Below are 14,875 nucleotides of genomic sequence, written 5' to 3'. Positions count from 1 at the left end.
TGCACAAAAATGACTTGACCTGTTGTTGCTCAGGGCCCCATTTGAAATCCTTCTTTTTCCGGGTCACTTGATAGAGGGGGCTTACGATCAGACTGTAATTTGGAATATGCATTCTCCAAAACCACGCAACTTCCAATAATGCTTGTGTTTCCTTTTTGCTAGTTGGTGGCGACTTGGCTGTTATTTTTTTTTATCACGTCCATTGGGATCTGACGACGTCCATCTTGCCATTTGATTCCTAAGAACTGGATCTCTTGTGCGGGTCCCTTGACCTTATTTTGTTTTATGGCAAAACCAGCCTTCAGAAGGATTTGGGCTATTTTCTTCCCTTTCTCAAAAACGTCTTCCGCTGTGTTGCCCCCACACGATGATGTCATCAATGTATATAATGATAGAAATGTTAGATGTGCCCTGATACAAATGTTAGATGGGCCAACCAGGAATGAGGCACTGCTGGACTTGCTGCGCACAAACCGAGAAAACCTGCTTTGTAATATCTCGGTTAGTGATAGCCTTGGCTGCCGTGACCACAATATTATGGAGTTCGGGATCCTGCTGAGCGTGCTGAAGGTCAGCTCTAAGACAAGGGGCCTGGAGTTTAGAAGAGCAAACTTCCGCTCGCTCCATGGAAGACAAAGGAGCTAGTGAGTGCTGGGAGTTCTTCAAGAACTCACTCTCTATTGGAAGCACAAAGCCAATTTATCCCCTACAAAGGAAAGGGAAGTAAGCGGAGAAAGAGGCCCCCTTGGCTCAACCATGACCTCCTGGGTCTACTCATATCCAAAAGGGAAGCATACCAGAGATGGAGGAGTGGAGGATTAGCCACTACAAGGGCATTGCCAGAGCATGCAGAGATGCAGTTAGGAAAGCAAAAGCCCAGTTAGAATTGAAACTGGCTGTAGACATCAACAATAACAAGAAAGGTTTCTTCAGGTACGTAAACCACAAGCAGAAACAGAAGGAAAACAGGGCCACTGTTAAACGGAAAAGGAGAGTCAGTCACCAACGATGCAGAAAAGGCAGAGGTTCTCAACACTTTTCTTCACCTCTATCTTTACCAACACTGTTGCGTCCCAGGCTTTGGGAACAAAATTGCCGATTGATCCAAACACCGACCCACCATCAGTGAAGGAAGAGTTAGTACATGAATTACTACAGGAGCTTGACCCCTACAAATCGATGGGTCCTGACGCCATCCACCCGAGGGTGTTGAGAGAGCTGGCTGACATCATCGCAAGGCCACTCTCCGTAATCTTCGAGAAGTCATGGAGAATGGGGGATGTCCCAGAGGACTGGAGGGAGGCAAATGTTACCCTTATCTACAAGAAAGGCTCGAGGGAGGATCTGGGTAACTATAGGCCCATCAGCCTTACTTCAGTCCCTGGGAAAGTTATGGAACGAATCCTCCTGGGGGCCATCACAAGTCAAATGAAGCACGTGATTGGGAAAAGCCAACACGGCTTCACTAAGGGCAGATCGTGCTTGACAAACCTGGTGGCCTTCTATGACAAAGTGACTTGCCTGGATGACATGGGGCGGGCAGTGGACATTGTCTACCTGGACTTCTCCAAGGCCTTTGATACAGCCCCCCCACGGTCTCCTCCTGGAGAAATTGATGTGTTACGGCCTAGACGAGTGGTCTGTGCAGTGGATGGGGAACTGGCTGACAGGCCGCACCCAAAGGGTGGTGGTAAATAGCTCCTTTTCCAAGTGGCAACCTGTCACAAGTGGAGTCCCCCAGGGATCAATACTGGGCCCAATGTTATTCAATATCTTTATAAGTGATCTGGATAACGGCATCAAGTGTAGCCTGATGAAGTTTGCAGACGACACCAAACTGAGTGGGGAAGTAGACACTCCAGAAGGGAGAGCTGCTCTGCAGGAGGATCTGGATAGGCTGGAAGAGTGGGCCAGCAAGAACCTTATGAAGATCAACAAGGACAAGTGTGAGGTCACGCACCTGGGATAACATAATCCGGGAGTGCAGCACAGACTGGGATCCACCTGGCTGGAGAGCAGCTCTGTCGAAAGGGACCTGGGGGTCCTGGTGGACAGGAAGCTCAACATGAGTGAACCGTGTGCTGCTGCAGCCAAGAAGGCCAACAGGATGCTGGGTTGCATCAAAAAGGGCATCGCCAGCAGAGATAAAGAAGTCACCATCCCGCTCTACTCAGCGCTTGTCAGGCCACACCTGGAGTACTGTGTCCCGTTCTGGTCCCCGCTATACAGTAAGGATGTGGACAGGCTGGAAGGGGTCCAGGGAAGGGCCACCAAGATGGTCAAAGGACTGGAAAGCCTGCCATATGAGGATAGGCTGGGAGAACTGGGTTTTTTCAGCCTTGAGAGAAGGAGGCTCAGAGGGGAGCTCATCACCATGTACCAGTACTTAAGGGGTAGCTACAAAGAAGATGGAGACCCCCTTTTTACACGGAGTCACATGGAGAGGACGAAGGGGAATGGACACAAGTTGCTCTTGGGGAGATTCCGATTGGACACCAGAGGGAAATTTTTCACAGCGAGGACAGTCAACCATTGGAATAATCTCCCCAGGGAAGTGGTTGACTCGGCCATGTTGGACACCTTCAAGTGTCACCTGGACAGAGTGCTGGGCCATCTTGTCTAGACTGTTCTCTTCCCAGAAAGGTTGGACTAGATGATCCCTGAGGTCCCTTCCAACCTGTGATTCAGTTCAGTTTAACTAAATTTGAGAAGAATTCCACTCCTGGTGGTATTTAGTCAGTTCCACTTATGACCCCATCAACAACAAGGCCACAGCTTTTGTCTTAACAATACACAATGCTTTGGTGTATACTATATACTCAATCATTGCATTAGGATTAAATCACAATGGGACTATACTCTATCCATTAGAACACAGAGTGTGTGCCCAACAAAATGGAAACAAATGGCAAACTACTGATGTTAATGCATGCATTGTACGGGAATAACAAGGATTTATTTGTGAGAGTAATACTCGCAATCACTCGAGTATTTGTGTTTGTAACTTTACTAAAGTTACGGGATGCAACTTTATTCAGCTCCTGTTATGTCTTATCAATTGTTACAGTCTAGCTATACATTGAATCAAGATTTATTGCCTCCCCCATTGGAATAAATCTTACATTGGTGAAGAAACTACTACAACACGATGACCTGCGATGTCTTGGAAAGAGTGAAAGAGGATGGACAACACCATTGGTGGGGAACTCTTCTTGGATGGTCACCAACTGCAACGGGAGCGTTTAATCGCATGCTTCATGCAGTTGTGATTTTACTAACTCTAACTTTAGTATGTCTATCATGTAAGATGACTTGACTATAGTCACAGGGTGGAGTGTGGTGGCACGCTCCCCCTCACCTGATCCTTTGCCCCTGGCTCTGCTCAAGTGATAAGTACCAGTGACAGTCCTGATAAGATGCGTCTGGTCATGATGGCTGCATCCGGCTCAAAGTGGAGTCCCAGGGAAAGAGATAACCACACAAGAGCTGAGAGCGAATTTATGGATGTGTGTCCTTGTCCTCCTAACCAGAGTGCTAATTAATATCTGACTCAGACCACACTTGGCAGAAGCTAACATCTGCAGCTGGTATGTAGATATGACTTTGAGCCAATCATCTTACCCCCATAAATAGTGAGCCCCCCAAGAGCCCTTTGGGCTCTCTTGCACGGTAGTGGGCTGCACAATGGGATCTCCCCTTGAGTAGGGACGCCTCTCAAGGTGACTCCTCAAGGTTGAGAGATTCCTTGCCGCAACAGATGCTCAGTAAGTGGCTAATAGCATGCTGAACCTTGAAATCTTAGCTAAACAGTATAAAGAATTGGTTGTGTACACAAAATCCTTTTGATATAAACCACAGAAGAAGTCTGGGACTAGGATTGGATCCAGCCGCCCCATGACTCCTCTCTGAGAAGGAGTTTAGAAAGCAAGGGGGTCCTTTCTGAACCTCGTGACTCAACGGGAGGGTCTCCCTGACAGTTTGTCTGACCCTGTCCTCTGTGCAGTAAGTAATCAAGTGAACCTGGCCGTCAAATGTTGTTGAACCACTGTTGCATTTACTAACAAATTTTGTTAACTCATTGTGTACTTTTACTCCTCTCTCACATGAGTGAAGTATGCTCTCACTCTCTCTTCCGCAACAAATTGGTGTAGTTGCCAAGACGGCAAGTTGTATCACCAATTATTTAGAGAGGCATGAAGTGAATCCGACTCCCAAATTCTCAGAAGAACGGGCTCGTGACAATTGGTATAATTGAGAAGCTGTTGAAGAGCATCTAGTGATATCCTGAAGAAAATGGAATTACTGGAATTTTCCGCTAAGCCATAACAATGAACCATGCGAGCCTGGCAAAACAGAATTTGGTGGCCAGAGAGGGGAGCTGAGAGATAGGGAAGCACTTGTTTTACAACTATATCCTTGAGGAGAGCTGAGAGACTGATCAAAGCAAACATCCCGCCTCAGAAGCCACTGAGAATGGGGTGATGAAGTGTGTAGTCGAGGAGAACAACTAATTGGGATGTAGATAAGAACTAAAACAAAGTGCCGAGTTGTCATGGTTTTAGCTGGGATAGAGTTAATTTTCTTCACTCTAGCTGGTATAGTGCTGTGCTTTGAAATTAGCATGGAAAAAAAACCCAAACTGTTGCGATAACACACAGATGTTTGGGCTGTTGCTGGGTAGCGCTTGTACTAGTCAAGGACATGTCTAGCTTCCCATGCTCTTCCGGGTGCACAAGAAGCCGGGAGGGGAGGGGGCACAGCTAAGAGAGCGGATTCAAACTGACCAAAGGGAAATTCCATATCATGTAACGTCATGCCCAGTATGTTACCTGGGAGGGGCTGGCCGGGGGAGGGAGGGAGTAATCGCGGCTCGGGGACGGGCAGCGTCGGTCGGCAGGTGGTGAGCGGTTGTATCGTTTGTGTTTCCATGGGTTTTTTTTCCTGTTTTCCCTTTCCCTTCCTTTTCCATTTTATTATATTTACATTATTGTCATTATTATCATAATCATTTATCATTATCATTTTATTGTAATCATTAAACTGTGCTTATCTCAACCCACAAGTTCTTTTGCTCGTCCGATTCTCTTCCCCATCCCACAGGGGTTAGGGGGGAGTGAGCGAGTGGCTGCGTGGTGTTCAGTTGCCAGCTGAGGCTGAACCACGACACCAGTACAGGAACTGTCCTCGTTATAATACTAAAAATCAGGCCCATAGGCCAGGAACCACCCCCCTCTAGTAAGTCCCTCACTCTCTGAGCATGCGTGGTAAATTAAAAGGGAGCCGTACCTTTACATCCAAGTGAGAAAGAAATTAACTGGTTATTAGCTGGGGGTGTGAATATTAGCTGTGACTGACACATTTAACTGTATAAATGCCCTGTGGATTCTCGGTGCGGGGGGCTGGCTTTGTGGGTTACCACCTAGCGCCCATCTTTGCACAAAAATGACTTGACTAAAGTACCTCCGCTCTGTGTGGAGTTTGGCGTTTTGCACACCGGGTGAACAAACCCGCTTTTTGGGATAAAAATAGCATCCTGGAGCAGGGCTTTAGCTGACAGCTAATTAGACAGCTAATTCTGTCTTAAAACCAGCTCTTTTCTCAGGACGGGCCTGCTCTGTGTTAAAAGCTGGCTAGGTACTTCTGCGTTTAACATCTTGGCCCTGTAGGATTTGCATCCAAATTTTAAAAGCTGCTGGTAAAATTCTGTGGGCAGTGGATGAGGACGATTGTTAGCATTGTTTTCTTGTGTGTATCTGAAAATATTTTCCTAATGGTACCATTTATTGTATACCTGTATTGTTATCTGTGCATTACCCAGTGTGTCTAGGCAAGTGCCACACTAGCTAACTGACTGCATACCCAATATGATAGTATCCCTTTTTAGAGCAACAGGGATTAAACTGAAGATGATCAGTGTGGTATTTCCAGTAGGAAGGGCTATTCTCAATGCTAGGGGAGTCAGAGTGTGCTCCATGGGGCTGGGACGGAGCGGCCTCTGATTTGGAACTCTCTGCCTTCCAGATCAACCTGGCTGTTTGTCGGCTCTTTTTTCTTTATTTTGCCATTTAGTTTGTCAGACCCTGGGCTGAGTTATTTCCGTGCTCGGTCAATTCCCAGAGCTACAAAATAAGTTTGCTTATCTATCTTGGGAACAGGATAAACAGTGTCTACAACATGTCCCATAATCTGGAGCTAAGATGCTGTGCTACATGTATAAAGTTGTTAAAGCTGTTTTCAAATGTTTTTTTTAGGCTCTAAATGGCTTCTAAGAAGTTGGGACCTGACTCTCACGGTAAGTGAAATTTGGCATCCTTGTCCCTTCAATAGGATGAATCCTACTATTGCTGCTGACTAATGTCCCAGCCTAGACAGTCTATAGAGACTAATCTGTTTAGCCTCTGAGTAGTTTTTTGTTAGCAAGGAAGTGCCTTGACTTCCTTCTTGCATAGTTGCTTGCTGATGCTGTGCCTGTTCTCTGATTAAACTGAAATTCAGCCTGTGACTGTTCCCCGCTCCTCCATGGCAGAATAATACTTCCCACTTCAAAATCAAAGCTGAACTGCAGTTGTGATATTGATCTGATGTTTGCTGAAGTGGACACTAGATCTGTAGCTCCTTTCTATGGAAGTCACATGAGAAGTTGGATTGAAAGGGAAGCTTTTAATACATCATTGAGCTATGCTTGCTTTTTGCTCAGCAATTAATTTTTTCCTAAATTGGACTAACCTGGTTCAGCAGGCAAGTGGAGAAGAGAATATCTCCTTCTACATTTGAGATGTGTAGTGTCATGCAGATGATCGGTATCATAAAAATTATTTGCCTGTATATGTGCTTATCTCTTAGAAGATGGGGTGTAACTTGGGAAGATTAATATTTTTGTGGAGCATTACAGTTCAGTTTGTTGTATGTAATGTAGCTTCTTCAAATCAGTAATCGTTCAAGGCAGTCCTGGGAGGTTCATGTGAAATTTCTAACGTGATTTTTTTTTTTTTTTTTCATGCTATAGAAACGCTTGCTTTTAGAAACTCAGCCTTGATCTTCCTGGATAATCTTTCAGATAAGAGGGTCCTGAGGAATTACATTTTTCCTTGAGCTTTTTATTCAGTGTTGTATGTAAAATTGAAGTACAGAGTAAGAAATGACTCACTTAAATACATGGTTAAGGATTAATAAAAATGGCCTATCAAAACTTAATTTTTAGATCTCCTCCTTTCCTATGGCCCAGCAATCCTGCTGCAAGACAATTAATTTCTTTTAGATAGCTGCCAGCTCTTCAGCAGTTGTTCTCTTGTATCTATGAACACTCTGAACTGCTTGTCTTCTGAGTCTGTATTTATTTCTCTTCTGCTTCTTAAACCAGACTAGCAAAGACACTGCTCAGAGCTAGAATGCAACCTGTCTTAAATATTTCTCAAAACAGTACGGTGTGGTAGAACATGCTCCTGGCTTCAAAAAAACAAAATCGAAACAAATGGTGCTGTAAGCTGGCTGGTTAACTTGCCTACCCTTTTGTGTACCCTCTGTTCCTAATGATACCAGTGACACTGTCACAGTACTGTTTCTGAGGAGTAGTGGAGCAACTTCCTTGGCTTATTATGTCTTAAGAAATCAGCAGGGCAATTTTTTCAGCTTTCTCCAGGGTTGTTAAGAATTAATCCCACCAAGTGAATTTTGGCTTACTGTAAAGCATCTGTGAGCAGCTGATACACCAGGAGGCTGTGCTGCCATCCAACAAGACCTGGACAGGCTGGAGAGCTGGGCTGAGGGGAACCTCATGGAATTCAGCAAGAGCAAGTGCAAGGTCCTGCACCTGGGGAGGAACAACCCCACGCACCAGTACAGGCTGGGGGCTGAACTACTGGAAAGCGGCTCTGCTGAGAAGGACCTGGGAGTGCTGGTGGGCAGCAAGGTGACCATGAGCCAGCACTGTGCCCTTGTGGCCAAGGCGGCCAACGGTATCCTGGGGTGCATTAAAAAGAGTGTGGCCAGCAGGTCGAGGGAGGTTATCCTCCCCCTCTACTCTGCCCTAGTGAGGCCACATTCAGAGTGCTGTGTCCAGTTCTGGGCCCCCCAGTTAAGAAGGACAGGGAACCGCTCAAGCAAGTCCAGCGGAGAGCTACCAAGATGATCTGGGGACTGGAGCATCTCCCTTATGAGGAAAGGCTGAGAGACCTGGGCTTGTTCAGCCTGGAGAAGAGAAGACTGGGGGGGGGATCTCATCAATGCTTATAAATATCTGAAGGGCAGGTATCAGGATGACGGGACTAGGCTCTTTTCAGTGGTGCCCAGCGACAGGCCAAGGGGCAACGGGCACAAGTTGGAACACAGGAAGTTCCACTTAAATATGAGAAAAAACTCCTTCCCTGTGTGGGTGCCAGAGCAGTGGCACAGGCTGCCCAGAGAGGCTGTGGAGTCTCCTTCCCTGGAGACATTCACACTCTGCCTGGACGCGTTCCTGTGCCCCCTGCTCTGGGTGTGCCTGCTCAAGCAGGGGGTTGGACAAGATGATCTCCAGAGTCCCTTCCCAACCCCCACCATTCTGTGATCTAGCCCAACAGCTACCTTTGGCTCAGTCTCTCTGGCAGGCTGATGAAATCGGTCAACATAGTTGATGCATCTCTTGTACTTATTGTTGAGCTACTTATTGGAGGTTAGAGGGCTGTTGTTGAATCGCAGAATGGTTGAGGTTGGAAGGGACCTCTGGAGATCACCGTGTCCAAATCCCCTGCTCAAGCAGAGCTAACCAGAGCAGGTTGCTCGGGACCATGTTCAGATGGAGATAAAGATGGGAACATAAGGTATGGATGCAGAGGAAGTAACTCTTTTCCTGTCTTGAAGGGTATTCTTAACATATATGTATAACTATGCCTAAGTATGTAACTTCAAATGCTCTCCTGTCATTTGAATAATTGGAAGTTCAAGCTTAAGTTGTAATAATTAGCGGCATCTAGAAATGCAGCTCTCGTCTGTTGCACAAAAGGCATGGGTTATACCAAGTGCAGTATGTTAATATTGCTGTTGTATTGTCGCTGTCACTATACAACTTGAAAGCTTTTAATTGCAATTCCTGAATTTTACATAAATGTGGTTTGTGTGGCTACAAGAACTAAGTTCCACTTGGTTTCAAAACTGTTCCCCATTTATAACCAGTAACTGGTTTTATCTGAAATGTTTCCAATTTTGCTACCTGTGCTGGTTTTGGCTGAGAAGGGGTTAATTCTCCTCACTGTGGGGGTCGGCTACCTTTCCAGCTTCCCGCCCTCTGCCGCGTGGCGGGGGGGGGGCTGGGAGGGGCAGGGCCATGGTGGGGGCGGCTGACCCCGACTGGCCAATGGCAGGTTCATTCCATACCATGTGACACCATGGCCAGTATATTGAGGGGGGGCAGGTTGCGGCTCGGGAGCGGCGCGGCGTCGGGTCGGCGGGCAGCGAGCAGCTGCGTCGCGTGCGGGTTGTTTCGGCGGTTCGTTCCCCTTCCTCCCCTCCCCTCCCTTCCCCCCGGGGTTTTGTGCCTCTCATTGTTCTCCTTTACATTGCATTTCTGTTGTTGTTTCTGTTAATTTTAATTATTAAACTGTTCTTATCCCAACCCACGAGCGTTACCCTTCTGATTCTCTCCCCCATCTACCGGTGGGGGAGTGAGCGAGCGACTGTGTGGGGCTGAGCTGCCGGCTAAACCACGACAGTCTTTTTGGCGCCCAACGTGGGGCTCAAGGGTTGGAGATAACAACAGCTGCTGGTCACAGCACCATGTTGTCCTTTTTGCAGTTGGTGTTAAAGATCGGTGTTGGTTTGTTTAGTCTGCTGTGATTAGAAACGTTTTGCCTAGAAGATTTGTCATACAAACACTGATTTTCACATTTCTCTGTTATTTGGGGTTTTTGCTGAAACCGTTACTGTACTTTGGATACCACCTTGTTGAGGCAATTAGCAATTATACCTCCTCCTCTGAGAGATTTTATATGGAGGAAATACAGAATAGTACCTTTGCAACTTTGTTCTATGATGTCTGTGCCTCTATTACAACAACCTTTTTGTATCTTGAACATCCTTGGGTGGTTAAGGTGCACTTATTGTTAGTTTTTGGGCATGTTGTTTTGGTTTTGACTAAGCAACTTAAGAATATCACTCAGAAATCTGCCCCGAGGCTTGATAGTTAGGAGTGGCAGGGCATGTGGGATAGCATGGGCAAATACCTAGGGCAGTGGGCACCCCCAGTGTTTTGGAGTTTCACCCCCGAACAAGTGCAGAATCCTAAAAAAGCTAGTAGAATATCTGGAGGAAGTATGTTGTTATGCTGGGAACTCCAGAGAGACACAGAAAACTTCAATGTGCTGGGGCCTGGCCCATGTGTACCGAGCCCTGCTCAACAATATTCAGTGCCCCCAGGGGGAAGAGAATCTCTCTGGATTGAAATGCAAAGTGACTGGCACTGTAGACAATCCAGCCCTGACAACAGGCACTGCAGCCGCTAAAATCCCCACAACAAGTACTAGAGCTGGCTCAGAAAATAAACCCGTACCAGTCTCAGTTACCCCATACACAATACTAAATATTGGAAACAGACGTCAACTCGTTTAGAGCGGGATGATGAAAAAGCAGGGCGGTCACGGGGAGAGGAGGAAGAAGTCATAAATGAAATAGAGACCACCCGATCCCTGTCCTTGAGCGAGTTGCGAGATATGCAAAAAGATTATAGCCATCGTTCAGGTGAGCACATTGTCACCTGGCTGCTCCGATGCTGGGATAATGGGGCCAGTAGCCTGGAATTAGAGGGAAAAAGAAGCCAAACAATTGGGATCCCTTTCTGGGGAAGGGGGTGTTGACAAAGCAATTGGGGGGAAAAAAACACAAGCCCTCAGCCTCTGGAGGTGACTCCTGTCCGGAATGAAGGAAAGGTATCCCTTTAAAGAAGATGTTACATATCGCCCAGGAAAATGGACAACTATGGAGAAAGGCATCCAGTATCTAAGGGAATTAGCTGTGCTTGAGGTGATTTATGGTGACCTGGACGATCAAAGGTCATCCAAAGATCCAGATGAAGCCGAGTGCACACGACCCATGTGGCGGAAGTTTGTACGGAGCGCACCATCTTCACATGCAAACTCATTGGCAGTAATGTCCTGGAAAGATGACGAGACACCAACGGTGGCGGAGGTGATTGATAGACTCTGGGATTACAAAACAAATACCTCTTCCTCCCTCGTCTCTGCTGTGGAGAAACTGTCCCGAGAGGTCCAGCAACTCAAAGAAGATCTGTCCTGCTCCCCACCTCGACAGAGTAGTGTCTCAGCTGTTAGGAATAAGCGTCCTTTGGCTCAAAGAAGGGGATACACACCACGGGCCACCCTATGGTTCTACCTGCGTGACCACGGAGAGGACATGATGAGGTGGGATGGCAAGCCTACATCGACCCTACAGGCACGAGTGCATGAACTGCAAGGAAGAACAGTCACTCAGGGAGGCTCTTCCAGAAAAGCTGCTGCTCCACTTTCCAGTGAGCAAGTCCCCAGACAGAGGAGTAGAAGGGCTGATATTATTTCTAAGTGTAATAAAGGGACTCCTGATTGACATTTACAGGAAGTGAGTTGTGACTGCCATGATCAAAGACTAGAGGGGCCCTGCCTCCAGCCAGGTGGAGGAAAGGGATAACCGGGCTTACTGGACTGTGTGGATCCGATGGCCTGGCACGTGCGACCCACAGAAGTATAAAGCTTTAGTGGACACTGGCGCACAGTGCAGCCTAATGCCATCAAACTATATAGGGGCAGAACCCATCAGCATTGCTGGAGTGACAGGGGGATCCCAAGAGCTAACTGTATTGGAGGCCGAAGTGAGCCTAACCGGGAATGAGTGGCAAAAGCACCCCATTGTGACTGGCCCCGAGGCCCCGTGCATCCTTGGCATAGACTACCTCAGGAGAGGGTATTTCAAGGACCCAAAATGGTACAGATGGGCTTTTGGTGTAGCTGCCTTGGAGACGGAGGAAACTAAACAGCTGTCTACCTTGCCCGGTCTCTCGAAGGACCCTTCTGTTGTGGGGTTGCTGAAGGTCGAAGAACAACAGGTGCCGATGGCCACCACAACAGTGCACCGGCGGCAATATCGCACCAACAGAGACTCTCTGATCCCCATCCATGAGCTCATTCAGCAACTGAGGAGCCAAGGAGTCATCAGTAAGACCCGCTCACCCTTTAACAGTCCCATATGGCCAGTGCGGAAGTCTAATGGAGAGTGGAGACTAACAGTAGACTATCGTGGCCTGAATGAAGTCACTCCACCGTTGAGTGCTGCTGTGCCAGACATGCTAGAACTTCAGTACGAACTGGAGTAAAAGGCAGCCAAGTGGTATGACACAATTGATATTGCTAATGCATTTTTCTCAATCCATCTGGCAGCAGAGTGCAGGCCACAGTTTGCTTTCACATGGAGGGGCGTCCAGTACACGTGGAATTGACTGCCCCAGGGGTGGAAACACAGTCCTACCATTTGCCATGGACTGATTCAGACTGTACTGGAACAGGGAGAAGCTCCCGAACACCTTCAATACATTGATGACATCATTGTGTGGGGCAACACAGCGGAAGAAGTTTCTGAGAAAGGAGAGAAAATAGTCCAAATCCTCCTGAAAGCTGGTTTTGCCATAAAACAAAGTAAGGTGAAGGGACCCGCACGAGAAATCCAGTTCTTAGGAATTAAATGGCAAGATGGACGTCGTCAGATTCCAATGGATGTGATCAACAAAATAGCAGCCATGTCTCCACCAACTAGCGAAAAGGAAACACAAGCTTTCTTGGGTGTTGCGTGGTTTTGGAGAATGCATATTCCAAATTACAGTCTGATCGTGAGCCCTCTCTGTCAAGTGACCCGGAAAAAGAATGATTTCAAATGGGACCTTGAGCAACGACAAGCCTTTGAACAGATCAAACGAGAAATAGTTCATGCAGTAGCTCTTGGGCCAGTCCAGGCAGGGCAAGATGTAAAAAAGGTGCTCTACACTGCAGCCGGGAAGAATGGCCCTACCTGGAGCCTCTGGCAGAAAGCACATGGGGAGACCCCAGGTCGACCCCTAGGGTTTTGGAGTCGGGGATATAGAGGGTCTGAAGCCCGCTATACTGCAACTGAAAAAGAGATATTGGCAGCATATGAAGGGGTTCGAGCTGCTTCAGAAGTGGTTGGTACTGAGGCACAGTTGCTCCTGGCACCCCGACTGCCAGTGCTGCGCTGGATGTTCAAAGGAAACATCCCCTCTACACACCATGCAACTGATGCTACGTGGAGTAAATGGGTTGCACTGATCACCCAGCAGGCTCGAGTAGGAAACCCCAGTCGCCCAGGAATCTTAGAAGTGATTGTGGACTGGCCAGAAGGCAAAGACTTTGGAATATCACCAGAGGAGGAGGTGACACGTGCTGAAGAAGCCCCACTGTATAACAAACTGCCAGAAAATGATAAGCAATATGCCCTGTTCACCGATGGGTCCTGTCGCCTTGTGGGAAAGCACCGGAGATGGAAGGCTGCTGTATGGAGTCCTACAAGATAAATAGCAGAAACTGCTGAAGGAGAAGGTGAATCGAGCCAGTTTGCAGAGGTAAAGGCCATCCAGCTGGCCTTAGGCATTGCTGAACGGGAAAAGTGGCCAGTGCTCTATCTCTATACTGACTCCTGGATGGTGGCAAATGCCCTGTGGGGCTGGCTGCAGCAGTGGAAGCAAAGCAACTGGCAGCGCAGAGGCAAACCCATCTGGGCTGCCACATTGTGGCAAGATATTGCTGCGCGGGTAGAGAACCTGGTTGTAAAGGTACGGCATGTGGATGCTCGTGTCCCCAAGAGTTGGGCCACTGAAGAACATCAAAACAACCAGCAGGTGGATCAGGCTGCCAAGATTGAAGTGGCTTAGGTGGATCTGGACTGGCAACATAAGGGTGAAGTATTTCTAGCTCGGTGGGACCATGACACCTCAGGCCATCAAGGGAGAGATGCAACATACAGGTGGGTTTGGCGTTAAGGGGTGGACTTGACCATGGACGCTATTGCACAGGCTTTCCATGAATGTGAAACATGTGCTGCAATCAAGCAAGAAAAGCGGGTAAAGCCTCTGTGGTATGGGGGACGATGGCTGAAATATAAGTATGGGGAGGCCTGGCAAATTGACTATATCACACTCCCAGAAACCTGCCAAGGCAAGCGCCATGTGCTTACAATGGTAGAAACAACCGCTGGCTGGAAACATATACCGTGCCCCACGCTACTGCCCGGAATGCTATCCTGGGTCTCGAAAGACAAGTGCTGTGGCGACATGGCACCCCAGAGAGAATTGAGTCAGACAATGGGACTCATTTCCGAAATAACCTCATAGACGGCTGGGCCAAAGAGCACGGCATTGAGTGGGTGTATCACATCCCCTATCACGCACCAGTCTGGGAAAATTGAACGGTACAATGGACTGTTAAAGACTACACTGAGAGCAATGGGGGGGTGGAACATTCAAGCACTGGGATACACATTTAGCAAAAGCCACGTGGTTAGTCAACATGAGGGGATCTGCCAATCGAGCTGGCCCTGCCCAATCAGAAATCCTACATACTGTGGAAGGGGATAGAGTCCCTGTAGTGCACAGAAAAAGCATGCTGGGCAAAACAGTCTGGGTTCTTCCTGCCTCCGGCAAAGGCAAACCCATTCGTGGGATTGCTTTTGCTCGAGGACCTGGGTGCACTTGGTGGGTGATGCGGGAGGATGGAGAAGTCCAATGTGTGCCTCAAGGGGATTTGATTTTGGGTGAAAACAGTCAATGAACTGAATGGCACAATGTGAACTGCTATATAATACTGTGTGTCACCTCTGTGTTGTATCAATGATATCAGAGTACGAGCCT

At 47.7% G+C, this 14,875-nt stretch overlaps 1 protein-coding gene across 16 annotated transcripts in view; it reads left to right on the top strand.

The window, feature by feature from the left end:
- Nucleotides 1-14,875, top strand: part of LOC142049629 (ubiquitin-associated protein 1-like) — a 60,901-nt gene that overhangs the window by 31,134 nt on the left and 14,892 nt on the right. For 15 of the 16 annotated variants that reach the window (XM_075077499.1, XM_075077489.1, XM_075077495.1 and 12 more), the window contains one exon: nucleotides 6,252-6,292. In XM_075077499.1, coding sequence (XP_074933600.1) covers nucleotides 6,259-6,292 — 34 coding nt within the window. In that variant the 5' untranslated portion in view covers nucleotides 6,252-6,258. Of the gene's footprint in view, nucleotides 1-6,251; nucleotides 6,293-7,629; nucleotides 8,799-14,875 lie in introns of those variants that run through there. The other variant, XM_075077500.1, reaches the window with a different exon arrangement.

Source organism: Phalacrocorax aristotelis, chromosome W (genome assembly GCF_949628215.1).
Source record: "Phalacrocorax aristotelis chromosome W, bGulAri2.1, whole genome shotgun sequence".
NCBI lineage: Eukaryota > Metazoa > Chordata > Aves > Suliformes > Phalacrocoracidae > Phalacrocorax > Phalacrocorax aristotelis.
Note: the sequence above shows the minus strand (reverse complement) of the source record. Positions and strands in the feature narration are given on the sequence as shown.